Below are 23,652 nucleotides of genomic sequence, written 5' to 3'. Positions count from 1 at the left end.
CTATCATAAATAGTGTAATGGTCACCACCATTATTACAGATATATAATCCTTTCATAATGTATTTGTGTTATTTGAATTAGTGTTACTAGGTTTTATTATTATTATTTTTAGTGGGAAAACCAGATCAGACCCCCAAATTAGTTCATACAGCAAACACCCACATTCAGACCACAGATCACACCCCTAAACTCATTCAGACCCCAAAGCAGATCCCTAAAAATATTTCAGGACCCTAAAATTAATTCCGAGCCTAGACAAGACTCCTGCATTCTTACCCTCCTTTGATCTCGGGTACTCTGTAGCTCTGGGCAGCGGCATCAGGACCCAGTACAGCATCGCCTGGAGCTGGAGAGGACCCAAAAGCAAAGGAGGATAAGTAAACTAGTCGTACCAGGGGGGAAGCAATGAGTTAGAAGGGTCCAGGAACTGTGTGAGGGAGCAGGGGCTCTGTTAGGAGGAAGGGGACAAAAGCATGTGGCAGAGGCTTTGGGGGCAGGGGTGTGTCAGAAGGTTGCAGCAGCTCTTTGAAGAAGAAGCAGGGACATGGAAGACAGGAAGGGGGAGGGGCAATAGAAGCAGGTGGCAGGGGCAATAATAGAGGGTGTACAGAAGCTGCCAGGGGCTCTATGAGAGAGACAGATGCAGGTGGCAGGAGATCAGAAGGTCCTAGGAGCTCTCTGAGAGGTGGGGGGACATAGAATATAAAAAAAAATTAGGCTCCGTGGGGAAAGGGGAAGAATTGCAGAGGTTCTGTAGAGGGCCAGGGGGGGAGATGGAAGGTGACATGGGGGGCAGAGTGGGAGGCAGGCAGGTAGTCTTCCCACCTAAGACTCTTTCCTGCTGTCCTCACTTAACTACTGGTACTACTGCCAGGACTACATTGGCAGGCCCAAGGCACTCGACTCCCGCAGTTGCAGCCAACCAGAATGAAAGCTCCACTTTCTCACAAGAATGCAAGCATACATTGCGTCACTGTGAGGAGAGGATAATAGGGGACAGGAGGATCTGCTCACCCGCAGTGCTGTGGGTCAAGTGGCGCTTCATCAGCTGTGTCTGTGCAGAGAAGACGGAGAAGTTATGCTTAAGTCCCTCCTTCTTTCTGCTGTGCGGCTCATGCGCACCCTATGCAATGGAAAACTGCCCTTCTCCAATGCATTTATGACGACTGCTCTGTGGGGTCTGGACAGTTGGCGTCCCCTTTCCGGATTCCGATAGTTGAAGACTTCTGCACTAGAACAACTTTAGTGCTCAAATTAAGAAACTGTCTGCTAGTGCTAGGGCCCTAGTGAAAAATCTTAGTCTTAAGGGGGTTAAAGACAGCAAAGTGATACTTTTTGACAGCATAATGTGCAGAAAAAGATGCTCCATTTAATAACTGGACAGAAAACTGTTTAATGACTCTAAGGCTGGGTTCACACGAGCATGTTACGTCCGTAATGGACGGAACGTATTTCGGCCGCAAGTCCCGGACCGAACACACTGCAGGGAGCCGGGCTCCTAGCATCATAGTTATGTACGATGCTAGGAGTCCCTGCCTCTCCGTGGAACCACTGTCCCGTACTGAAAACATGATTACAGTACGGGACAGTTGTCCTGCAGCGAGGCAGGGACTCCTAGCATCGTACATAACTATGACGCTAGGAGCCCGGCTCCCTGCAGTGTGTTCGGTCCGGGACTTGCGGCCGAAATGCGTTCCGTCCATTACGGACGTAACATGCTTGTGTGAACCCAGCCTAACAATCGCAATATTCCCTATACACATTAAAAAGTATTTTGTTATATTTAAGGAGGACAGTTAAAGGGGTACTCCAGCTGTTAACATTTATTTCTTAAATATTGGAGCTTGACTACTTTTTAACTTTGCAACATTATCAGGAATTGCAACTAAGGTGAATGGCAGACTGAGCTGTAAAAGAAGCCGGAAGTAGTTGCAGCAAACTTTAAATTGACTTGCTTTTATATTGTTAAGTGTCAATTTAAAATTTGCTGCAACTGTCTATTTAACATGTTACTTTTCAAGTTAAAGTTTGCTAATCTGTAGTCTGAAACTCAAACACAAGCCAAACACCATATTATCAGGCATGCTAAGATGATTATGTACCCCTTACAGCAAGGGCAGGTGGGTTATAAACTGCAGTACAAGCAACTAAATGACTGGTGAGAAATAGATGACAATCAAGTAATTGCCACACCTACGATGGGCTAAATGGCTAGTAGGCGAGGAGCCTGGAGTTCATCATTAATAGCAATGAACAGAAAAATTAACACCATATACAATGAACCCTGAAATGTGTACTACTTTATCTCTTCTCAACCTCTCGCCCTTTCTCATCTCATTGCCAACCTACGTGGTTGCCTCCTTGTGACTTGAAGATCCTCCTTTATTGTTAGCCATTTCTCTAGTGTCTTGATACAATACAGAAAGGTTGTGTGTTCTTATTTCAAGAGAAATAGATAGATGCTGTAGCAGTAAATGGGAATGTCTCATGACTTCGTCAATTTTATTACCTTTATTACATTTTCCATAAGAAAAAATAAACTTGGAAATATGCAGCAAGTAACAGGTTAGAAGTTTTTTAATATTCTATTAATTTTTTTGTTTTGTACTTATATGTACTTATACATCAATAGCCCTTTCTTCTCTTTTACCTTTGCCTGTACATCTGTCTGGACTCACTATAGGTCTGCCATTTTTATTTTTGAACCACAAGGATAACGATGAATTGCTTTAGTTCCACCCATACAGGAGAGTGTCTGAAATTGTGCTCCAGTGCATGGAGTATAGGCAGATACATTCGAAGAAAAATACATATTAAAAATAAACCGGGAGTACCATCAATAAGCAAATCTTGGCTCACCCTAGAGTATCGGTGGATATTTCTGTGAGATTATTGTGTCAGGCCAACAGGACACAACTCTATGCAGCTCATCACTAGCGGCTAAGAAAAATTCTTGTGTTGATTCACAAATGATTTATGAAATATATTAATGATATGTCCTGTGTACACAATAATGACACCTCAGGATGTAATCGAAAGAAGACTTGTATCGTTTGACAGTAGACCCCAGAATTCATTCCTCGGGTTGGCTGAAAGCCTGCCAGTCCGACAATGGTTACATCCCTGGCTGTACCTAGAAATAATTCTAGGTACTGTAAGCTGCATGCGGGTATTTAATAATACAAAATATGCAAGAATTTATTCATTAGCTACATATGTGCATACCCAATAATATCCAATAACTCACAACTTAGACACAATGGTTGAAAACCCTTTATTCCGAGACCACCGCGAACAGAGACTGAAACATACAGGGGTCTTGTAATAACACAGTGCAGCTCAATAACCCCACAGCAAGTGCACAACCAACAGAATAATGGTCATGAGATGTCATGTTCTTCATTTCCCTGAATATAGCACCAATATGAAGAAAATATTTTAACCCTTCACTTTCAGGGTGATTGTATCAGACTCAGGATTACATTTAAGACTGCACTGAGACCAAATTGGTTACTGTAATTCCCTGTTAGGTTGAAAATAAGACATTATGGTCCCTGTTATTTTGCTCTGCTTGTTTTTGCAAAAGTAAAATTAAGAAAACATTTAAAAAATACTTTGGCTTATTCAACTTACATTTCACCTTTTTTTATCCTGTCAATATGATACTGTCATATGATTTTTACATAACGTATGAGTTTCTTCTAACCCAAAGACAACATTGTGATGAGCGCAGGGGCAAAACGAAATGGGATGCAGCATTTGCAGTCATACCTAGGCCGTGATGCCTGAAGGGCCCAATGACACCTTTGGCAATTGTGAGGACATTTGTACTATAAATTGTACAGGATGATTGGGCGGCCCAAATATTTTGTGTTATACAGAGTTTTAGCAATATATTTTTTCTGTCAAATAAAGTGCTTCCACTACCGCTAAATTATATAGAGTATTATTATTGCTGTTCATCTCCATAACTGTCCAATACTTTATTTAACGGTTTTATCACCTACATGGTCTAAACATTAAAATGGATCATGGTCATCTATACACAGAGATGGCAATGGTCCAAGGAATGCAGCCTTAGGAATTAGTCACATAGCATAAACCATAAAGTGTCTCAAGTTTTACATATGATCCCATATTCTTATTAGCTCACAAAGTGGTCTCGTGTATAGGTGACAGATACATTTTTACAGTATTGCTCCTTTCCTTCTGTTTTAAGGCACTCTTGTGGCACATAAAAAAAAGAGTATATAGTGGTCCTATGTATTTAAAATAGTATTAAAACTTGCAATGTTCCCAATGTCTTAATCTTGTCATAAAGAGGTGATTTAATAGGCAACGCCGGAAAAATCCTTTTAAGTAGAATAGTGATTTATCATTGACTTTCTAAAAGTATTTAAAAAAAAAAAACATTAGATTGTATTATTATATTTGTAAAGACTAACCCTATTCTGATATTTTTATGGTTGGGGTCAAGTTCTGCTTAATCTGCAGAAACTGTATTTATGGCCAATTTCAGATTTCCATAATACGTCCACATTTTAATATCCATATTACGGCTGCAACAAATTCACCTATGCAGTTCTACTGAGCCAAACTTAGATCACCATGGAATGCTTTAGTGTTCTAAGTTTGGTTTGGTAGAACTGTGGGGGTTTGTGTGTTGAAGCCGTAATACTGATTCTAAAATGTGTCCGTATTACAGCCCGTGTGAAGCAAGCCTTGGTGTGTACATTTACGGTACACATACGTGTGAAGATTTATTTACACATATAACACTCTTTGCATCCCTCTCATACCTTTTAAAAGATTAGAATGGAAATTAACACTTTCAAAATGTCATTAATATTTGAATATTAATATTATTATTCAATTTTAGCACCTGAGATTCCATTTTTCTGGGGTCAAAATTTGTGGGTGTTTCATTTCATATCTATGGTGCAAGATAAATCAAAAATGTTGAGAACAATTTGAAAGTGGCAATAAAATTAAATGTATCTGCTCCAATGATTTGAATTCTCTATAAAAGGTATGAGGGTCCGTGATAGTCAGGGAAGGATTACAATCTAGAATGTAAAGTTGTACCCATTCATTGTTATCTTAGATCACAGTGCATATGGCCGAGTGGCAACCAAGGCCCATCATGTCAGGAAGAGTCGGGCTATAAATTTACTAAGCTTTCAGAGATACCCTACGGCTCACGGTCTTATAGAAGACACCTCGAAGTAGAGAGGAGTAATCAGAGACTCGGAACAGGTTCCTGTCACTGAAGGAAGCTTTAGAATCTGCAGGAGCGCCAGTTAGCAGTACTCGTAGATTATCCTCATGGGGGCGACTTCCTACTGACAAAACAGAGATCTCAATTCCTGCAGCCCGGGCATCTTGCACAGCCTTTAGAAGGGTGTCCTCAGCTTGGGTATTGCCATCTGAGAACAACAGCAGCTTCTTGCTTGCTCCAGGTGCTGCATCTTCACGGAAGAGATCTGTCATAGCACGAATGGCTGCTCCCACATCTGTCCCGCCATTAATGAACTTCATACTATCTATTGCACTCACAACCTCTGTGTAGTTGGAAAGGAACTGAACTTCGACTTGTTGTTCATTTTGTCCACTGTACTGCACCACTGAAAGACGCACAGAGTCAAATGCAGGACTCTCTGCATTCAGGAAACGTTGGGCCAGACGCCGCACAAAGCCTTTACTCATCTCAAAATTTCGGCTTCCAACACTGGTGGAACTATCCACGAGTAGAGTGATGTCAGCAGGAACCTCGAATTTGACTATAGAAAAAGGAAGGAAATTATTTATCAGGGCTTGATCATGGAACTGGGTCAGATGGTCAGACAGACCCATATCAGCCTATCAGGGAACACAGTTTGTAGATGCTGGTATACATTTAACAATAGAAAAGCAGATCTGAATGTTAAAAATGTGCACCTTGTATTCGTAAACCTGTAGATCGAACTATAAATATTAAGATACTTACTGGCACAAGTGTAATCTGGACACTTCTTTTCTGTAAGCGAAATAAATAAGTTTTAGCAAATAGATAAATCTTTTAGGAATAGTTTCTGAGAAATGTCATGCTGTTTTGTGTGTTTGTCTCACCTTTGCAGATATGAGCAGTAACGTTCTGCAGGAAACCATCTTCCAGCAACTCCGTATAGCTTGTTCTTTGTAAAGAAAGACCCTTTGAATATGTTGATCCTCCGCAAGCAATTTCTCCCAATTGGTCAGGGTTGGGAGGAGACTTGAAGATGTCCCCTACTCCCAGAGAAACCACCTGTTGAATATACAGGTTGTGAATAAGGTGCCAAGATACAGGGTGGGAACTAAGAAGAACACATCTAGCGTCTTACCGGAGTAACATCACATAGGGTATTAAGTGGTGTTTTGTCTCTCAGTATATCAGAGTGACCATCTGTCAACACTAGGGCCACTCGCTTATCAGATGCAAACCGTTTTAGTAGGTTATCTTTTGTAAAAGCAAGTGCCTCCCCTGTCCACGTGCCTCCTGCTATCCATCGTAAGTTCTTAATTGCCCTAAAGGAAAAAAAAACAATGTTCAAATGCAGCAAATATGAGTAAATGTCCCTCACCATTCTGTTTCCATTGCAAGTAAAAAAAAAAAGCTGAGTTTTACTATGGAGGTGCAGGGTGTAAAGTGTCGCTTTGTACAACTGCAGTATACAGTGTAGTAAATTGAAAATAAATTTGTATTTGTACTTTCATGGCTGCATGCTGACTATTTAGATTTTTTTTTTATACTCTCACTCACTCCTTCAGTTGGCCAATGGTATTGATGTTGGGATCCCCCATGGCTACGGATTCCTGAGTATTTCCATGACTGTACTGTACCACTCCAACTCGAGATTCCCCAGTGTTAAACTGTAATCAGACAAAAAAAAGTGAAAAAGAACACTATTAGTTATGGAAAGTCAATAGAAATAAAAGAGACACATGAATATTTCAATTTTCAACTGCTTTATTTGTTTGTATTCTTCAATTATTATGTCCAATACAGACTTGTACATTCACTGCATTATTCCATGGATGTGCATTATTACATACAGAGCTGGCTAGGAGGCAATCTCACCTCGGCAGTCCTTACCACATTAGGATCAGGGCACACCACAAAGTTTCGGGGGCCCTCACCCTTCGTTAAAGGCTGTGTAAACATATGAACACTTTTTTATTTAAATAAAACAATGTATCATGATATTTCAAACAACTTTATAATTGTTTTTTATTTTACAAAATTTAACTTTTTGAGATACAGCTGCTTTGTATCCTGTATAAAGAGCAGCTGTATCTTGTGCTCAAACCCGAATCTATAATGTCAGCGGGACTGATGGCTTTGGTGACTTGCAGGATCCACCTGTTATTGATCACATCTAAGTTCATGAAAAAGTGTTCAAAGGTTTACATAGTCTTTAAGCATGTTTCTCTTTTATTTCTATTCAGTGGATTCATAGGCGATGCATGTGTAACCGCAACAACAGAAACAGTATAGTGTACTAAAATGGGGTGAATTACACTGAACTTTCTATAGTGTTATAGAAACAGCACACAATGAACACATAAAATGTACTGAATGACTGTAAATTAGGTAATAGTGAAAACATGGAAACTTTGCTAGTCTAGTATATTATAGTGAGAGCATGGAAATACTTTTCCTGTTAATTACACAGGTAGATAAAGCAAATGTACAAGGAACATAAACACTTTTACAAGAAACCTGTCATTTTCCACAGTGATTCCAATTTGAAAGCTCTAGAAAAACTCCCCAAAAAAGTTTGAAGCAGCCATAGCACCAGCACTGCAAGACAGCAATCTTAAAGAATACCACCGTACCTCCCTTAATGGGGTTTGCCCATCAGGAACATTTATGGCATATCCACAGGATACGCCACAAATGTCAGATAAATGCGGGTCCCACCTCTGGAATCCGCAGCTACCTCTAGAACGGGCCCCCTAAAACCTGTTCTGCCTTTCACGCTTCCCGCTGCCACTTGTAATTTCCGACCATGTAATCAGAAAACAGCGTAGCTCGCTGAGGTACACTGTTTCCGTAACTGCCATTCACTTGTATAGGAGTTACAGAAACAGCGCAGCTCAGCAAGCTACGATGTTTTCTGATTACATGGTCGGAAATTACAAGTGGCAGCGGGAACCATGAAAGCAGAACGGGGTTTAGGGGCCCGTTCTAGGGATAGGTGCAGGTCCCAGAGGTGGGACTCGCATTTATCTGACATTTATGGCATGTTCTGTGGATATGCCATTAATGTTCCTGATGGGCAAACCCCATTAAGTCAACGCATGTTGGAGCGAGTGTATAAAATGCATGGGCAACAATCAACTTTTTTACATGGTAATAGATAGTTAAGGTATGCAGATATGAGAGTCCAGTACTTATCTATCATCTGGATAAATAAGGAAACTATACAAATATTGTGAGTATGGTAAAGTTATATTGCAGATAAATATTGAGAGAAATATAAAGAGTGTAAGGAAACATTATGGGATGTAATTGTTACTTTAAAGTAGAAAGGAAAACTATCACACAATAATAAATTGTGTGCTAAATTGTTCCTTTCGGCGAAAATGAAAAGAGTTTTCCAAGGCATTTTTTTCCCCTAGAAACAGCACCACACTTATCTATGTGTAGTGTCTGATATTGCAGCCTTTAACTGAGTTAGGATGAGCTGCAATATCTGACATAGCCCATGGGCAAGAGTGGTGCTATTTCTGGGGGAGAAAAAAAAGGAGACCTTTTTTTCTAATCCCAGACAAATCCTTTAATATATAAAGTTTCCCAATACAAATCCTTTAATAAATAAGGTTTAACTTAAGCCAAAGTTTTGTATTATCTAACCTTGACATGTTCATCTCTGCTCAGTCGATCAATGACCTTTATAATAAATTCCTTGGCTATCTGGAAATTAGAGTTTCCAATACTCTCAGAACTGTCGACAACGAATAGGACATCGATGGGACCACAAGTGCACTCTGCAGAAGATGTTTGGAGAGCAAAGTTAACATTACCAAAACTCTAAACTGTGGATGATGGACGGCAATTTACAGCTACATGCATCCGCCATCGGATGTGAAGTCCGTACATAAGGAAAGAACAGGAATAGTATATCCCACAAGACGAAATGTGAGAAATGTATCATGTACAATGACAATAAATAAGAAAGGAGCAGGGTAGCTTATATAGTCAGTCAGAAGGATAGATCATGCATATGTAAGGTAAGCAGAATTTTGGGATGTTAGTATGAAAAGTGTACAATGCCTACATTTGGGAATATGGGGAAAAAACACATATGGTTGGGCTTAGGAGACAAAAATGAAATATAGGTGTAGAATCTCAGACATCAATGCATACTTACCACAACAAGCTGCGAAGGAAAGAAATAAAGTTAAAAGACAATGAGAAGCAGCTTGTCATAAACAACTTCAACATCAAAGAGCCAGATGATAATAAACAGGCCTGCTATCATAGAGACATGAAGTGAGAACAACTACATAAGGAGCAGGACTCTTTGCACTTTAAAAGACAGTTCACAAACATCAGAGAGTAAGAACAGACATCTGAGAAACATTATGTGATGTCATTGAATCCTATACATGTCTTTTTCAACTAAATATGCCCAATTTAATTTTGATGAAGACTTCTCTATCATCCTGAAACCTTCGTATAGTTTAGAGGTTATGACAATATTTTTCTGACAACTCCAAATAATGATTAGTTGTTTTTTTTTTTTCATTTGGCATACTGGCAGGTTGCCTAGTTAAGCGTGATCCCTGGTTTTAACAAACTTTTGATAAGTAACTCAACTTTATGGCCTGGATATTTCAGAGTTAAAAGCCAAAGAGGACAGCACGTGAAAGAGATCTTGGGGCCTAGCAATCGGTGGAGCTTTCGCTCTCTGATCCTTATCAATATAAATTTCTGGAAACCAGAGGGTCACTTTGACTTGCTTGGATAAAAATGGTCTTAAGCAATAAAACTGGCTAAGACCCATCATGCAATGCAGAATATTATATGGCATGACCAGTAAGTCATTGTTGTAACTTGGGTACATAAGTACATAAAGCAATGGTTACAGTACTATACTATTTCGGTGAAATAAATAGTATATGCTACTTTATAACAAAACAAAACTCTACAAGATTGCTTTGCAATGACAGTGGCAACTGTGGGAACTTGAAGAAGACTGTTCTTTTTTTTACAAGTTGGAATATGTGGGTTTGGAGCTCAGATATTTTTTATATTTATGGAGCCCTGTTAGTGGGTTAAGAGACTTTTCTGAATCATTTCTATTTGCTTTGCAACTAAAGTTTACCAACCAACACAACTTATTAAAACTTCACTTTTATTATTATTATTATTATACAATCTTAATAGAATATCCTAAGTAAGTTATTGCATTAATGCTGTTCATTTCATTAGCTACATAGCATTAGTTTTCCATGCGTGCTCATTCATCAGTAGTGATATGTGCAATACTCCTTGCTTTTTATTAAAATCGCTAGATAAATATAAGGTCTATGCATCTCTATTCCAGTTTCAGTACTTGATGATACTATTGTGAATTAATCAAGTTATTAAACTAGTTAGAATAGCGATGCATCGCCTTAAAGTGTAAGTAAACAATTTTAAAACTTTTGACATGTCATAGTGACGTGTCAGAAGTTTTGATCAGTGAGCGTCCAAGCACTGAGACAACCACCGATCTCTAAAAACGAAGCTGCAGAATGTCTCAGATAGGCGCTGAGGAAAGCCGATCAAAGACGAAGCGGCACAGCGCTCATTTGAGCGCTTCTGCCGTTTCTTTTCAGTGATCGGTGGGGGGTCTCAGTGCTCGGACCCTCATTGATCCAAACTTCTGACATGTCACTGTGACATGTCAAAAGTTTTAAAATGGTTTACTTACACTTTAAGGTCGATGCATCGCTATTCTAACTAGTTTAATAACCACTGATCAAAACTTCTGATGTCACTATGACATGTCAAAAGTTTTATAAAAGTTTCTATACACTTTAAGTGTATCTGCAAATTAAGCATACAGGTTTCCTAGCCAGAGAAAAGTACTCAGTATAGTTGACATGTGCAGCTTTTTAACCAATCACATGCCAAGTAAGCATTTTGACTGATTATGTCATTGAATAAATATCCACAATATCCACAGCCTGGACTCTTCTCTGGCTCAGACTTATATGGACTTATAAGGAAGTTAGCTTTAGTATTGCTCAGAAGACTTGCATATTCCTCTATGTTTTTTTTTTAAATTAGGCCAGGATCACACACGCAGTTTTTATGCAGTTTTTAATGCAAATTTTTATCTCAGTTTTTTTGAGATAATACATTCGATTTTTCTTTTTCTGCTGGAGGCTATAAAGTCCTAACTAAACAACACTCAGTATAAATAACTTTTATTACTCAAAACTCAATTACTACTTTTGGAACTATTTCTTATTCCATGTCAAACCACATGGCAGCTCCACTCATACTTATCATTTAGACAATAACCCGCCTACAATTAGTATATATCATTGCTTTGGAAGACATAACGCTTGTTGGATTACAATTTCAGGATTTGCTCAGAACCATAATTTTTAGAAGAATAATTATTCATATATTGTTTTTGGGGGATTCCACATATACTTAAAGAACATTTAATACTTACAACACATTTTCATGATAATGTCCAGAATTTCACACTCCTGTGGATATAACATTAAAATGAAGTTTAAACTGTAAGTAAATGCATAAAGCAGACATCCAGTAAAAATATCTAACTCTTTATAGCTTCCAGGTTTTTAATTTAGATGCAGCATGAGTCACTTGGAATATATGTTTCATATGTCTTACCATTTTTGTATGGAATCTCCTAATGCCAGGAACTGGCACAGCAAAGTATGTATGCCAAGCGAGAGTGGCTGTTGTAAGTTACAGGCAGTTTGGTTACCACAACCATCACTTAGTAAAATGTAGATAAAAAATATAGAAATGGAGAGCCAAGCCAGCAAGAATAAAATAATAAACCATAACTTACATCTGGGCCTGGTGGTCCTGGAGGTCCAGGCGGTCCCTACAAGGAAAGGAAGTTAATATCAAAGGCAACTTTGAAAAGCACTGACACAAAAAATATTCACTGGAACATCAAGTGTACAGGCTGACATCTGTCAGGATATGGATTTTGCAATGCTAGTTACCGATGGTCCTTCTTGGCCCCTGTAGCCTTTTCCTCCTTTGAGCCCTACGTCCCCTGGTACAGTATTCTGTAATAAAAATAAATAACATTTTCATATTGACCTTCCAATTTACTTTTACATTATCATACATATTAGGAATTAGCACAGGAATAAAATTCAGCACAGACTGGCAAGGGCTCCAGATAGAGGGTATACTGTGGATGGAATAAGGAGGGAACAGCGGAAAAGGAAGGAAAAGAGGCACGACCAAGATGGTACAAAAAATGGAATGAAAGAAGACTGAAACTCAATCTTAACACCGAGATGCCAGTGACAGAGATATTAATCTTTCTAATTAGTATACTTTCTGTTATACTTAATAGGCAGAATAGTTATTATTACAGTATAATTAGCTCAACTACATAGGAATAGAGGAGTGATGTTTCGTTTATTAAGTTTAACATCATAATCCTAGTAAAATTCCAAAACAGATACCACTTCAGAGTCATAATTTTGTCTTACTCACATCCACACCAGGTTCGCCAGGGTCTCCCTCGTCTCCTTTAGGTCCAGGATACCCTTTTGTTCCCTACCAGGAGATAACCATAGGAGTTAAAGTATTATAGGTTTGATTATCTGGCACAACTTCATACATAAAACATGTATTTAGTGTGTCATCTAAACACATGAGCTTACATTTGTGCCACGACCTCCTCGAGCTCCAGGATATCCCTAGAAAAGATACAGAATCATTATTAACAAATCTTTTGAATTTCCTAGAATTTGATATTATATTATATTTTATATTATTTTGAATCCTCTTAGATTCATATTTGCAATACCCTTATGTAAAGAAATGTGTCTTCTTCAAGTTCCTGTCTGCAAGTTGGAAAGTCCAAAGTTCTGCTACAAGTGCAAGAGCAAAGCACTAAAACGTGTGTATAATAAGGCTGCCCTATTTATTTTAAGAGGTGGCAGTTTTGCCAATAATGCCTATCCATAAAGATTGCTTACTTCAAGTCTACCTACTGGTTATATGCCCTAAAATTGGGTTCTCATTGGGCCCTGTGAATTATCATCTGAAAACTAAACTTAGCCTTATCCTTATTGACCCTCCCAAAGATATGGAAACTATACCTGAGTAACAAATTTACCTGAAAACCTGGAAAACCATCAGTGCCATTTCCTGGGAGGCCATCTTCGCCCTAAGGACAAAATATATTAGCATATGACAATCGAATAACATCATAAACAGAGATGATGTCCTGCATACAGGCAATATTCACATATGTGACCATGATTTTATATAAGTTAATGGTCACCAAAACCCAACCTAAAATTAACAGATATTCTTAGATGTCTTCCCAAATCAAGTGTTAGATTGAATGGTTTGGTACTTGGTGCTTTCTATATGTTGGTGTACCCACCCAGGAAGTAATATCTTTGTATTTTAAAATTATCCAGTCCTGAGAACATGGCTATGGGGCAGATTTACTAAGGCTGGTGTTCATATGGCAGTCTTAGCATGAAGCCCGCAGGTGTAAGATGCGGCTAATGTATTAAGAGGCACCCGCCTCTGGCGCATGCACAGCAGAAGATGCAACAAATGTATTTCTCCTATTATTTACGCCAGTTTTTTTCCATTATGTTTTTCCATTTTCTTTAAAACAGTGAATCAGTAATTAGGACAAAAAAAAAGGTCTGGGTCAATTACATAACCGCAATGGTTATTATTTTCGTTGACTTTTTCGACTTTTCCACTATATACACAGTATATCTCCTTTTTGAGCCATGGGGACACTCTTTGATTTTGGCATGTCAAGGTTAATTTGCAATCCACAGCCAACTCAACTCAGAATATAAGTGAACACAATACGTAAACTTGAAAGTCACTAAGTGATAGTGGAAACACGATCTCATTTTCTAAGGATTGCTAACTCAACAATATACCATTTACCCTTCATAATATTGGACACATATAAATAAAAATTAACACTTTCCATAAAATAGTATTTAGTATTTCCACTTTCATTGTATAGAGAAGTCTCTACACTACATACACTATAACATAATAGCAGCTCAACACTCCTGCACAGCTCCCACTCGCAGAATTAACCATTTCCTCTCACCCTCTCGCCTGCCACTCCTTGCTCTCCAGGTAATCCTTTAGCTCCTCTTGGTCCTTTAGGCCCCTAAAGCAATAAAATCAACAATGAAGCCAAAAATAAGAAGAAAAGAAAGCAAAAAAACAGGATTTATAGCTAATGGGAAACAGAGGAGACACAGGAAACAGCTGCAAATGATTGTAGTTTAATACACATGCTGGAGAGTCCAGCGGGAATCAAGAGCAGCTCATTGAGTCGCATTCTGGACATTTGTCCTTAGAACTCTGGCGCTGATCAGAGCACCCTGCTCCGCACACTATGGGGAGACACAGCGTGGAATATACAGCTACATATGGCATCAAGAGTCATTTTCATTACACCACAGAATTGAGTTGCCTTTTTTCTGAGCACAAAACAATGCAGTTTCCAAAATTTTGTGGTTGGAAATAATATTAATTGTAATGCAAGCGGGGAATTCACTAGGGACTAGTCACAACATATTTTTGCGTATATTGCTTATATTCGGCCTCCTTCACACACAGAATTTAAACTGCTTCAAAAAATGTTTCTAAAAACGCTAGCGTTATTAAAATGTAACATGCGTTTTATATGGCATTTTTAGTGGCGTTTTTGGTGCTCTTTTTCATTTGGTGTCATTTTGTACATGCTTTTTTTCTGGCATTTTTGAGGTCCTATACAGAAGCCTATGGGGGAAAAAAGCCTGAAAACTCCACTGACCACAAAATTGCATCAAAAGTGGCACGAACCAAAACACAGTTGTATGTAGTGCATGTTATATTTTAATATAGACTTTAATGTAACATCTGGCTGAAATAAAAAATGCATACAAAAAAAGCTGCAAGAAAACACCATTAAAAAAGTTGTTAGGTTGTAAGTACCTGACCTCATATCTTGTTGCCAGAATAAGTTCACTAACAAAATCTTAAAAAATGGTTGCAGTGTTCCTAAACAGTGTTACTATTATTCAGAATAGGATATTAGTTCATCACAGTCTGTCTAAACTGGAGCAAAGATACTAAGCGGAGTAGATGGCTCACCATTGAGTTTCTCATATGTCTATTGACTCTCTAGACTTCTGAAATGTCTCAAAATCTGAGATGTATACCTGGAGGACTGCTAAAGTGGAACTAGAAGTAAAAGGCCAATCATCTGAAAGAAATGCCTTTTACAATTGTATGCACGCGAGTAATTATCTCTCAAAATAGCTTTATAATTAGGGGCATTTTTTGTGTAGTTTTGATGTATTCTTATTTATGAATATACAGTATATCAATAGTTGAATCAAAATCTTGTAAGAGGTAAAAATAAAAATAATCTAGAGCAATAATTTAAGCGCAATACCAGGATACATCTGTTGGCACTAACAGAACTGGTCTAATCACATGGATATTTTTTGAATTACTGAAAATGCAATCTGCACTATATTCTCAGTATAAAGGCCATGCTCCTATAATAATATAATATGTCGGGAACACAGTACTTATAGTATAGGCAGTCCCTGGCGTAACCATTAGGTTGCTGCACAGTCAATTCTCTGGGTGGTGGAAGTGCCCAGGTCAGGGCAGGATGGTGTTTATTTATAATAAGCATACATATTCTTGTGAATAACCAACTAAGCTAGACAAATGTTATATTTAAGTTATATTCATGATTGCCATCAAAAACGGCTCTGTTACACATCAATTGATGCTCATCTGGGATGTGTCACAGTACAAGAGTCACACATCTTTAATGAATTTTATTGTTGTCCCATGTAAATAATAATATACAAACCTCTGGACCGCTTTGTCCTTCATCCCCTCTGTATCCTTTTGCTCCTACTGGTCCTGATTCACCCTAGAAAGCAATAATGCATGAACGTCAGCAACTGAATAATGTGTAAGAGTGAAAAATAACTCTGAGAAATGGGAAACCACAAGTCAGACTGATAAGATTAGGAAAGGAAAATTCTTCTGATTCTCTTAACTTATCTAAAGTTTGACAGCACACTCTAAACTGCAGCACATTATAGCGAAGAGGTGAAAAGTCCATGATCGCTAGGGCAAAGTTAGTGAAAAGTGTAAAGCAAAAATAGATTATACAGAGTAATTCAGAAAATGAGTGTCCTTGAAAGATATGGAAGTTCTTTGTAAGGTTGTACCATAATTGCTTGAAATGGATGGATCAACACACCAAACACATTCCTCATCTAAAGGGGAAATTCCTTCCCAAATCCAAATACGGCATCAGAATAAATCCCTGGATCAATGACTCATCTCTAGAAATCTAGTACACATAACTTTTAATAAAAATGCAAATGATATATTTATAGTTAGTGACTAGTTCCCCTTAAGACGTCTTTTTCCAAAAGAAATAACTTTAATTTTGATCATCTTTCTGGATACTGCAGTCCACCCATTCTATGTATTACTTGCCAGCCTTTGAACCAACCTTACATCTTCTATGTATTTCTTATACACTGGTGGCCAAAACTGTCCACACTACTCCACGTGTGGCCTGATTTGTCTAGAGGTAGAACTATGCTCTCATCATTTGCATCTATGACCCCTTTGAGGCATACTGTGATCTTATTATCCTTGGCAGCAGCTGCCTGGCACTGGTTGCTACAGTTTAGTTTCCTATCCACTTATATACCCAAGTACTTTTTTATGTTAGTTTTTACCTAGTGTCTTCCCATTTAGAATATAATAGTAACATTTGTTTTCCCATCCAATTTACATAACCTAACATTTATCTGTCATTTGTCACTGTGTGGCATCCTAGAGTGTACTTAGTACCTGTCATCGGTGCTCTAGTCACCAATTTAAAATTGTTTTGACAGTAATTTTTGTGTCCACACCATTTTCACATAGTTTACGATGTGCAAAATAAAGTAAAAATTCTTCACTCATTACTGTTTCTAAAAAAATCTCTGCCCCCTTATATACTTTATCTCACATATCTAAAATCCAAGAAATATTTTCATAAACTCTTATATACTTTATATTTTGGGGCAGATGCACCAATTCTGTTGCAGGAAGTACTAGCACTATGTAGAAACTATGTCACTAATCTCACTAATGTCTGTGACATATTTGATGAAATGTTACAGAACTCATGATGAATGACAAACACAAATTTTGCACCAGCTCCTACCTGACTTAAAAGTGCTTAACTTTTGTAAGACAAAATCTTGTGGCACGTTTATCAAACTTTAGAAAAATGTCGGAAGTGATGCAACTTCAAAACTTGTTGCGCAATATGAACGACAAATTTAAATACCTATATTTTAAAGGGTGCAACAAAACTACTTGCAATGGTTGCACCAAATTTATTCCGGATTAAAAGCTTTTTGGTACATGAAATACTTTACATGTACATGAAATACTTTACATATTACTGTACATGTATAACATCGATAAGATTGCATAAGGAAGAGAAGTGTGTACAGAATAAGGTGAGCTATGCCTAATGTATTGTGTAGCGTGAACAATATTGATATTTTTGGAGCAAATAATACCAAATTAGGCTCTGTTCACACTTGTGTTAACTCTTTTCCAGCAGGTTTCTGTTATTGGCATAAGCATCAGGCCACCAATTTTTAGTTTGGAGGGTGGGTCAATTTGTCGCAAGGGTGCTCCAAATTTATAAAGCATCAATCAAAGAGGGACACTCTTAGTTTTTAATTTTAATAAACATATGAATAATCATAAAACGAATCTATGTGTAGAAATTTTTAGGACCCAAATTCCATCAAATGACGAAATAATATACAAGTTGGTGTCTAATATGCTGTTAGGAACCGGACAGTTTCTGTAGCAATGCAGTAAATTTATTAATGTACATCTATTTCCAAAGGTCAAAAAGTGGGACATTTACAGTGCAAAGGGGGACAAATGGACCTGGGTCAAAAGTAGGGAATGTCCCTTCAAAAGAGGGACACTTGGAGGGTATGTTATTTGGAACTTTTTTAATGAATGAATGCATAAAATAGTTTGTTAGCTTTTCCTAGTGGTAGTGGTAGTTTCCATCATCACTATTTAAAGGTGTTGTATCATGAAGACAACCCCTTTAACAAATGAAGCCAGACCAGTGTCAATCCCTGAGTATTTTACTTCAGGGACCTTTACGGAACATCTATCACACTTTCTAGCCTTCCCTTGTCCTTCCCCTGGTGTCCTCCTCTCAGTCCCACATATCTTCAAGGAACTAATTAATATATGAATAAATATCCTTTACTAAATGTATTAGGGTATGTTCACACGGCCAAATTACGGACGTAATTCGGGCTTTTTACGAAATTACGGCTTGAAAGCGTTGACAAACATCTGCCCATTGAAAGAAATCGGCTGACGTTTGTCTGTTCACGAAGTGTCCTGTCACTTCTTCAGACGTAAATGGAGCCGTTTTCCATGGACTTCATGGAAAACCAGCTCCAGTTACGTCCGTAATGGACGCGGCGTTCAAGCGCCTGCACATGCCGTTACGGCTGAAATTACGGGGATGTTTTCTCCTGAAAACATCCCCGTAATTTCAGCCATTACGGACACTGCCGTGTGAACATACCCTTAGTACGCACTGCTCATTCTATTCATATGTCAATTTTCTCTTTAGCAGGCACAAATTTTCTCTTCACTGGAAGGGGCTCCCAGGACTGCCTATACCCGCAGGCCTACTGTGCCAATAGGTGAATCCACACATGTTAGTGAGTCCATTCCTTTAATGGAGAAGAAACAGTACATGGTTGTTGGTTTTTTGAAGTATAAACCATTTTTTTGATACACAATTGTTGTTTGAGCCCTAATGGTGAATGATATCAAATGTTGCAAAAGAGGCTATCAAAAAAAGAAGCAAACAGTATGGAATCGAAACTGGGATCAAAAAAACAAACTTTGGCAAAGGCTTTTCTGATATAACTGGACTCCTGCACAGAGACTTAGTTACAGTCAGAACCTTTAACTCAGCTCTAAAACAACATAACTTTGCTAACTTTAACAAAACCGTTCTTGGTTGGTGAAAACTAGATTGGTGGCTGCAAGGATAAGTATAGTTTTGTTTTTTTCATCTGGGGCATATATACATGACCAGGCAGAGTAAAAAGAGTCACACAGAAGTGACCAATCACATTGTAACACAAATACAATAAATTCAATCACATAGTCGTGCCCATAAAATTCTGACAGTACTGTGCCCATAAAATAGTGCTAACCACTCTCCTACCGTATGCAAATTGAGTCCTCTGTCAAAATAGTATGAATCCCAGTTATTATTGACTTAAAACTTTACAAATAACTCATGGTGGTGGGGCAGCGAACTGATTGTCTTGTCTTGAGGAGATGGAAAAAGCAGTAAATTTAGAGTGAGCGAACAGTTAGGAGGAAGGGAGGAAAGGATAAGTGGGGAAAGGCATTTTTCTCTAATAAGATATATTACAAATGTTTTTTTTATATTGGCTTGTACTTTTATTTATGCAAAGTTTGTTGAAAAGTTAGTGACCATACAGTTTGTAAGCTGTTTCTATAAGTTCAGCATAAAAAAGGGTTCTAAAGTGGCAAAAACTGCAGAGTAACTGGACCTCAGCCGAATCACTTTGATATTAACACTACCTTTTAGGATCAGACTAATCACAAACAGTGTATGTCTGCAATTCCATTTGGATAGAGACACACACGCTTTGTGTTATTATAATGGAAACTATCCAATTCTTTACTAAGAACAGTCTGAAACCACGTCTAACAAATTTTTTGCTTAATTTCTCTTCCATTTTTTCATTGTGTAACTTTAAGTTCAGGGATGTTTTCTGCCAATGTTTATATAAAATAATCTTCACATTGATATTTATAAGGAGGAAATAAGGTCATAAAAAAGTATTACTCAGAGCTCATCCACGTTTTACAGTAGTGGTGGATAATGCACATGTAAAATGCTGTTAAAATACTACAAAGGTTAAGCCCGCCTTATACCACTAGGTGTGAAAAAGCCTAAAGAAAATCAAACTGTTGCAAAATAAGTTTTAGAAATAATGAACATTGTATCTTTAAAAAAAAAATATTCTATATATATATATGACTCATGGTTTATGTGAATGTCTATCTTTTAACACCATGTCCTTTTAGGACCAACATTCTGTGGTGATTCATTTCATATGATATTTTTCTAGGGTTGGAGCTCGGTTATTCTCGTACAGAACTCCAAATCCTCTGCGTAGACATGAAGTTAAAACGATACAATTCTGGCTGCCTGCAGCCACCACTAGAAGGAGATTATGAGCTTACAGCATACTATTATATTATTGAATTCAGTGTATAAAAAGTATGCAGTAAGCTCCTAAGCTCCCTCTAGTGGTGGCTGCAGGCAGCCAGGAATTTATTTTTTAACTCTATATTTATGCATTAGATGTGGTGCTTTGTTTTAGTAAACAAATCTCTGGCTAAAAATAATTAAAAGGTAAGTTCCATCTATACACTAGGTTTCTAGGTTTATCATCCAACAACTCAAAACGGAACTTCTTAAATGCTTGTGTAAGGTATTTTGGACAGAACACTGTACAATATCTATCCACTTTTTCCAATATAATCGTCTATTTATGTCAAACTATGTAAAATTACATTTGGGATAAATACAGCACCCACTGCCACATCCAATAATCACTTGCAAATAGTGGAATTCTACCAACAACACTTTAGCTTTGTTCACTTCTGCGTTAGTTCTCCAATTTTTTGGGTAAACAATCAAGACAGATGCATTTACTCTTAACTAATTTAAAATGAAATGTCCTATTTTTAACCTATCACTGAGAAACAAATTATATGAGCATCGCCTGTAGAGTTTGGAAATAAGATAAGCTACAAGAGTACAGATATTAGAATAAGTCTAAGTAATTATATCATCATAAAATCATTGGTTCTTACTGGATCACCAGATGGACCAACAGGTCCATCTCGTCCTTGGTCTCCTGCTTGTCCTTGATCTCCCTAGAAACAAAATTTATTAATAAAAAAACAGTAATTAAACATACAACAAAGAAAACAGGATTACATATGATGACTTTATTGTAATATAAACCTCTGAATACTAAAAAATGTATAATTTACAACAGATACATAATACAATTATGAATCCATGGCTTCAGAAAATGTAATACATAGCTTTTGGCCAAAAGTGATAATAAAATACATATCATCTGAAAGTTTTTCTATAAAGATTTTTAATTGTTGGTGCTTTATGCATATTTTATGTAACTAGCCATAAAAAAATCGTGAAATATTGTAGATTTTACACTAGCACAAGCACTAGCTGGAGCACAAACAATAGCGTGACATTTTCTGTTTTGTGCAGCTCATTTTGCTGTGTAGACTGAAACATGATCAACAGAGGCATCACATTATCATTGGGGTGGGGATTGAATGACAGATGACTGTTGGAGGCCTAGAAGGGCAGGGTGGCAACACACAGATAATGCTCTGAATGCAGCTCCCCTGCCACTCCCTTGTCTTTGGAGGAGTGGGCTGTACCCCATCTCATCCAGGAGACCCTATTAGTATATTAACACTTTTCTGACCAATAACTCTTATAGATTACAGCCTCCATAATGCCCACCTATCTTTTTGCACTGTCCATACAGATAATGAAGGAAGTGTCTGTCTCCAATATAGCCACCCCAAGGGACGTTTTTAAAAATGAAAATAAATAGTTAATTTTTTTTCCTACATAATTAAATCTAATTAGTGAAACTAAATTAAATGAATGATACAATGCATTATTATTTTTAAATATATAAAACATGGGCTAAATAATAAAATCTTAAAAGCCTGTTTCTATCAACTGTCACCATTGGCGCAACTCTCTAGGAACACAATTTTTTTTACTTTTACCACCTCATGGCTGTTATGCATATACACCAATTATTTAATAAATTTGGCATTTTTCAACTCCTCTTAGCCTTTTTAAAACTCTCAAGGTAGGTGTAAAAAGTGTCTAAAACACTTAATAAATTTGACTCATGCCGTGTACATATTTTTGACGTAATTTGTCACAGCATTCTGTTGCATATTGATTAGGAAATCTTCCCTCCCTAATATCTACCTTATCTCCTCTGAGTCCTCTTGCACCAGATAATCCAGCAGGACCACGCTCTCCTGGACCCCCCTGTAGAAATAAAAAGACAGTAATCAAAGTGTAAAGTGTAGGGAACGAACTGTAGAATCTAATAAAAGTCTCATAATAAAATATTAAAGGGGTTATCTGGGCATGGGGCTATTTTTCATACTAATGACCTATCCACAGGATAGGTCATCAGTATATGATTGGTGGGGTCTGACAACTGGACCCTCCGGGCACCGGATATTATGTAGTGGTCGGTGCCTGAAGCAGATGGCTATGACCACTGTATAGCGGCCGTGCTGCAACACTGTAGCTCTGCTCCTATTTAAGTGAATAGGAGCAGAGCTGCAGTAACCCAGCACGGCTACAGTGGTCGGAGTCTTCTGCTTGGGTACGCAGAGCTGTTAGAGATGACAGCCCTCACTACGCTGCTTCGCGTACTTGCATTCCACTGTCTTTACCACTGCAAATGAGCACACCTTGAAGTAACAAAACCCCACAAGTGCTTAGCTTATCAGATCCATGCCCATTTGACCAAAGCTGAGCAAATTCTAAGTGACTATTTTACATGGGAAATTACTGAATCCTATGGGGATTTACCCTCTTGTGATAGCAGCAGATGGGGTCGAAAAAAAACACCTGTTTATTTCTTCTGGATTTCACTTTTTTCAATGCACAGCCACATCCCCAAACCAATACTTGTTTAATGTACATTTTATTAGTCATTCTACTGGAGCTACACCTAATAGGTAATGGAAATAGCAAAGCTTGAAAGCAACTGGCGTCACCATTTAAACTGCTTTAGATAAATAAACCTGATAGAAAACTAGTGAATATATTATGTTATAGACTCCATTTGTATCTTAAAGTACATACAATTATATTTAATAGATTTGTGATATCTCTTACCCGTTCTCCTGTAGGCCCATCCGGTCCAGCATTACCCTGCAGAGACCAAGTAAAAGTTACCCGTTAACAATCCGTAGATCCATTAGGGCTTTTTAAATGATCACAAGTTGTTTTGTTTACTTACCTCATCACCAGATTCCCCTTTCTCGCCAGATGGACCATTTCCTCCAGGATCTCCCTGTAACATAAGTAATCAACATAAGCTACCACAATCCAAAAATAGGGAACAATCCAAAAATGTAGGTCAAGACATGACAACTACAAAAAGGAAGTCTAGACAATTAGGTATCCTTAGTCTAGATTGCTAAAACTGCTTTTTTGTTTGCTATTGGAA

General features: G+C 37.8%; 1 protein-coding gene across 1 annotated transcript in view; it reads right to left on the bottom strand.

Annotated features, from left to right (window-relative positions):
• Positions 1–3,260: 3,260 nt before the first annotated feature.
• The window catches only part of COL6A1 (collagen type VI alpha 1 chain), a 45,932-nt gene continuing 25,540 nt past the window's right edge, over positions 3,261–23,652 (bottom strand). The window contains exons 17-35 of the mRNA XM_075829550.1: positions 23,443–23,496; positions 23,319–23,354; positions 22,392–22,454; positions 21,218–21,280; positions 16,101–16,163; positions 14,331–14,393; positions 13,356–13,406; positions 12,898–12,933; positions 12,728–12,790; positions 12,223–12,288; positions 12,063–12,098; positions 11,694–11,730; positions 9,393–9,401; positions 8,876–9,009; positions 6,779–6,888; positions 6,360–6,543; positions 6,109–6,283; positions 5,987–6,016; positions 3,261–5,780 (exon numbers count right to left, since the gene is read on the bottom strand). Of these exons, the coding sequence (XP_075685665.1) occupies positions 5,173–5,780; positions 5,987–6,016; positions 6,109–6,283; positions 6,360–6,543; positions 6,779–6,888; positions 8,876–9,009; positions 9,393–9,401; positions 11,694–11,730; positions 12,063–12,098; positions 12,223–12,288; positions 12,728–12,790; positions 12,898–12,933; positions 13,356–13,406; positions 14,331–14,393; positions 16,101–16,163; positions 21,218–21,280; positions 22,392–22,454; positions 23,319–23,354; positions 23,443–23,496 (1,881 nt within the window). The 3' untranslated portion in view covers positions 3,261–5,172. The remainder of the gene's footprint in view (positions 5,781–5,986; positions 6,017–6,108; positions 6,284–6,359; positions 6,544–6,778; positions 6,889–8,875; positions 9,010–9,392; positions 9,402–11,693; positions 11,731–12,062; positions 12,099–12,222; positions 12,289–12,727; positions 12,791–12,897; positions 12,934–13,355; positions 13,407–14,330; positions 14,394–16,100; positions 16,164–21,217; positions 21,281–22,391; positions 22,455–23,318; positions 23,355–23,442; positions 23,497–23,652) is intronic.

Source organism: Rhinoderma darwinii, chromosome 6 (assembly GCF_050947455.1).
Source record: "Rhinoderma darwinii isolate aRhiDar2 chromosome 6, aRhiDar2.hap1, whole genome shotgun sequence".
Taxonomy (NCBI): Eukaryota; Metazoa; Chordata; class Amphibia; order Anura; family Rhinodermatidae; genus Rhinoderma; species Rhinoderma darwinii.
This window is presented reverse-complemented; position numbering and strand designations above follow the sequence as displayed.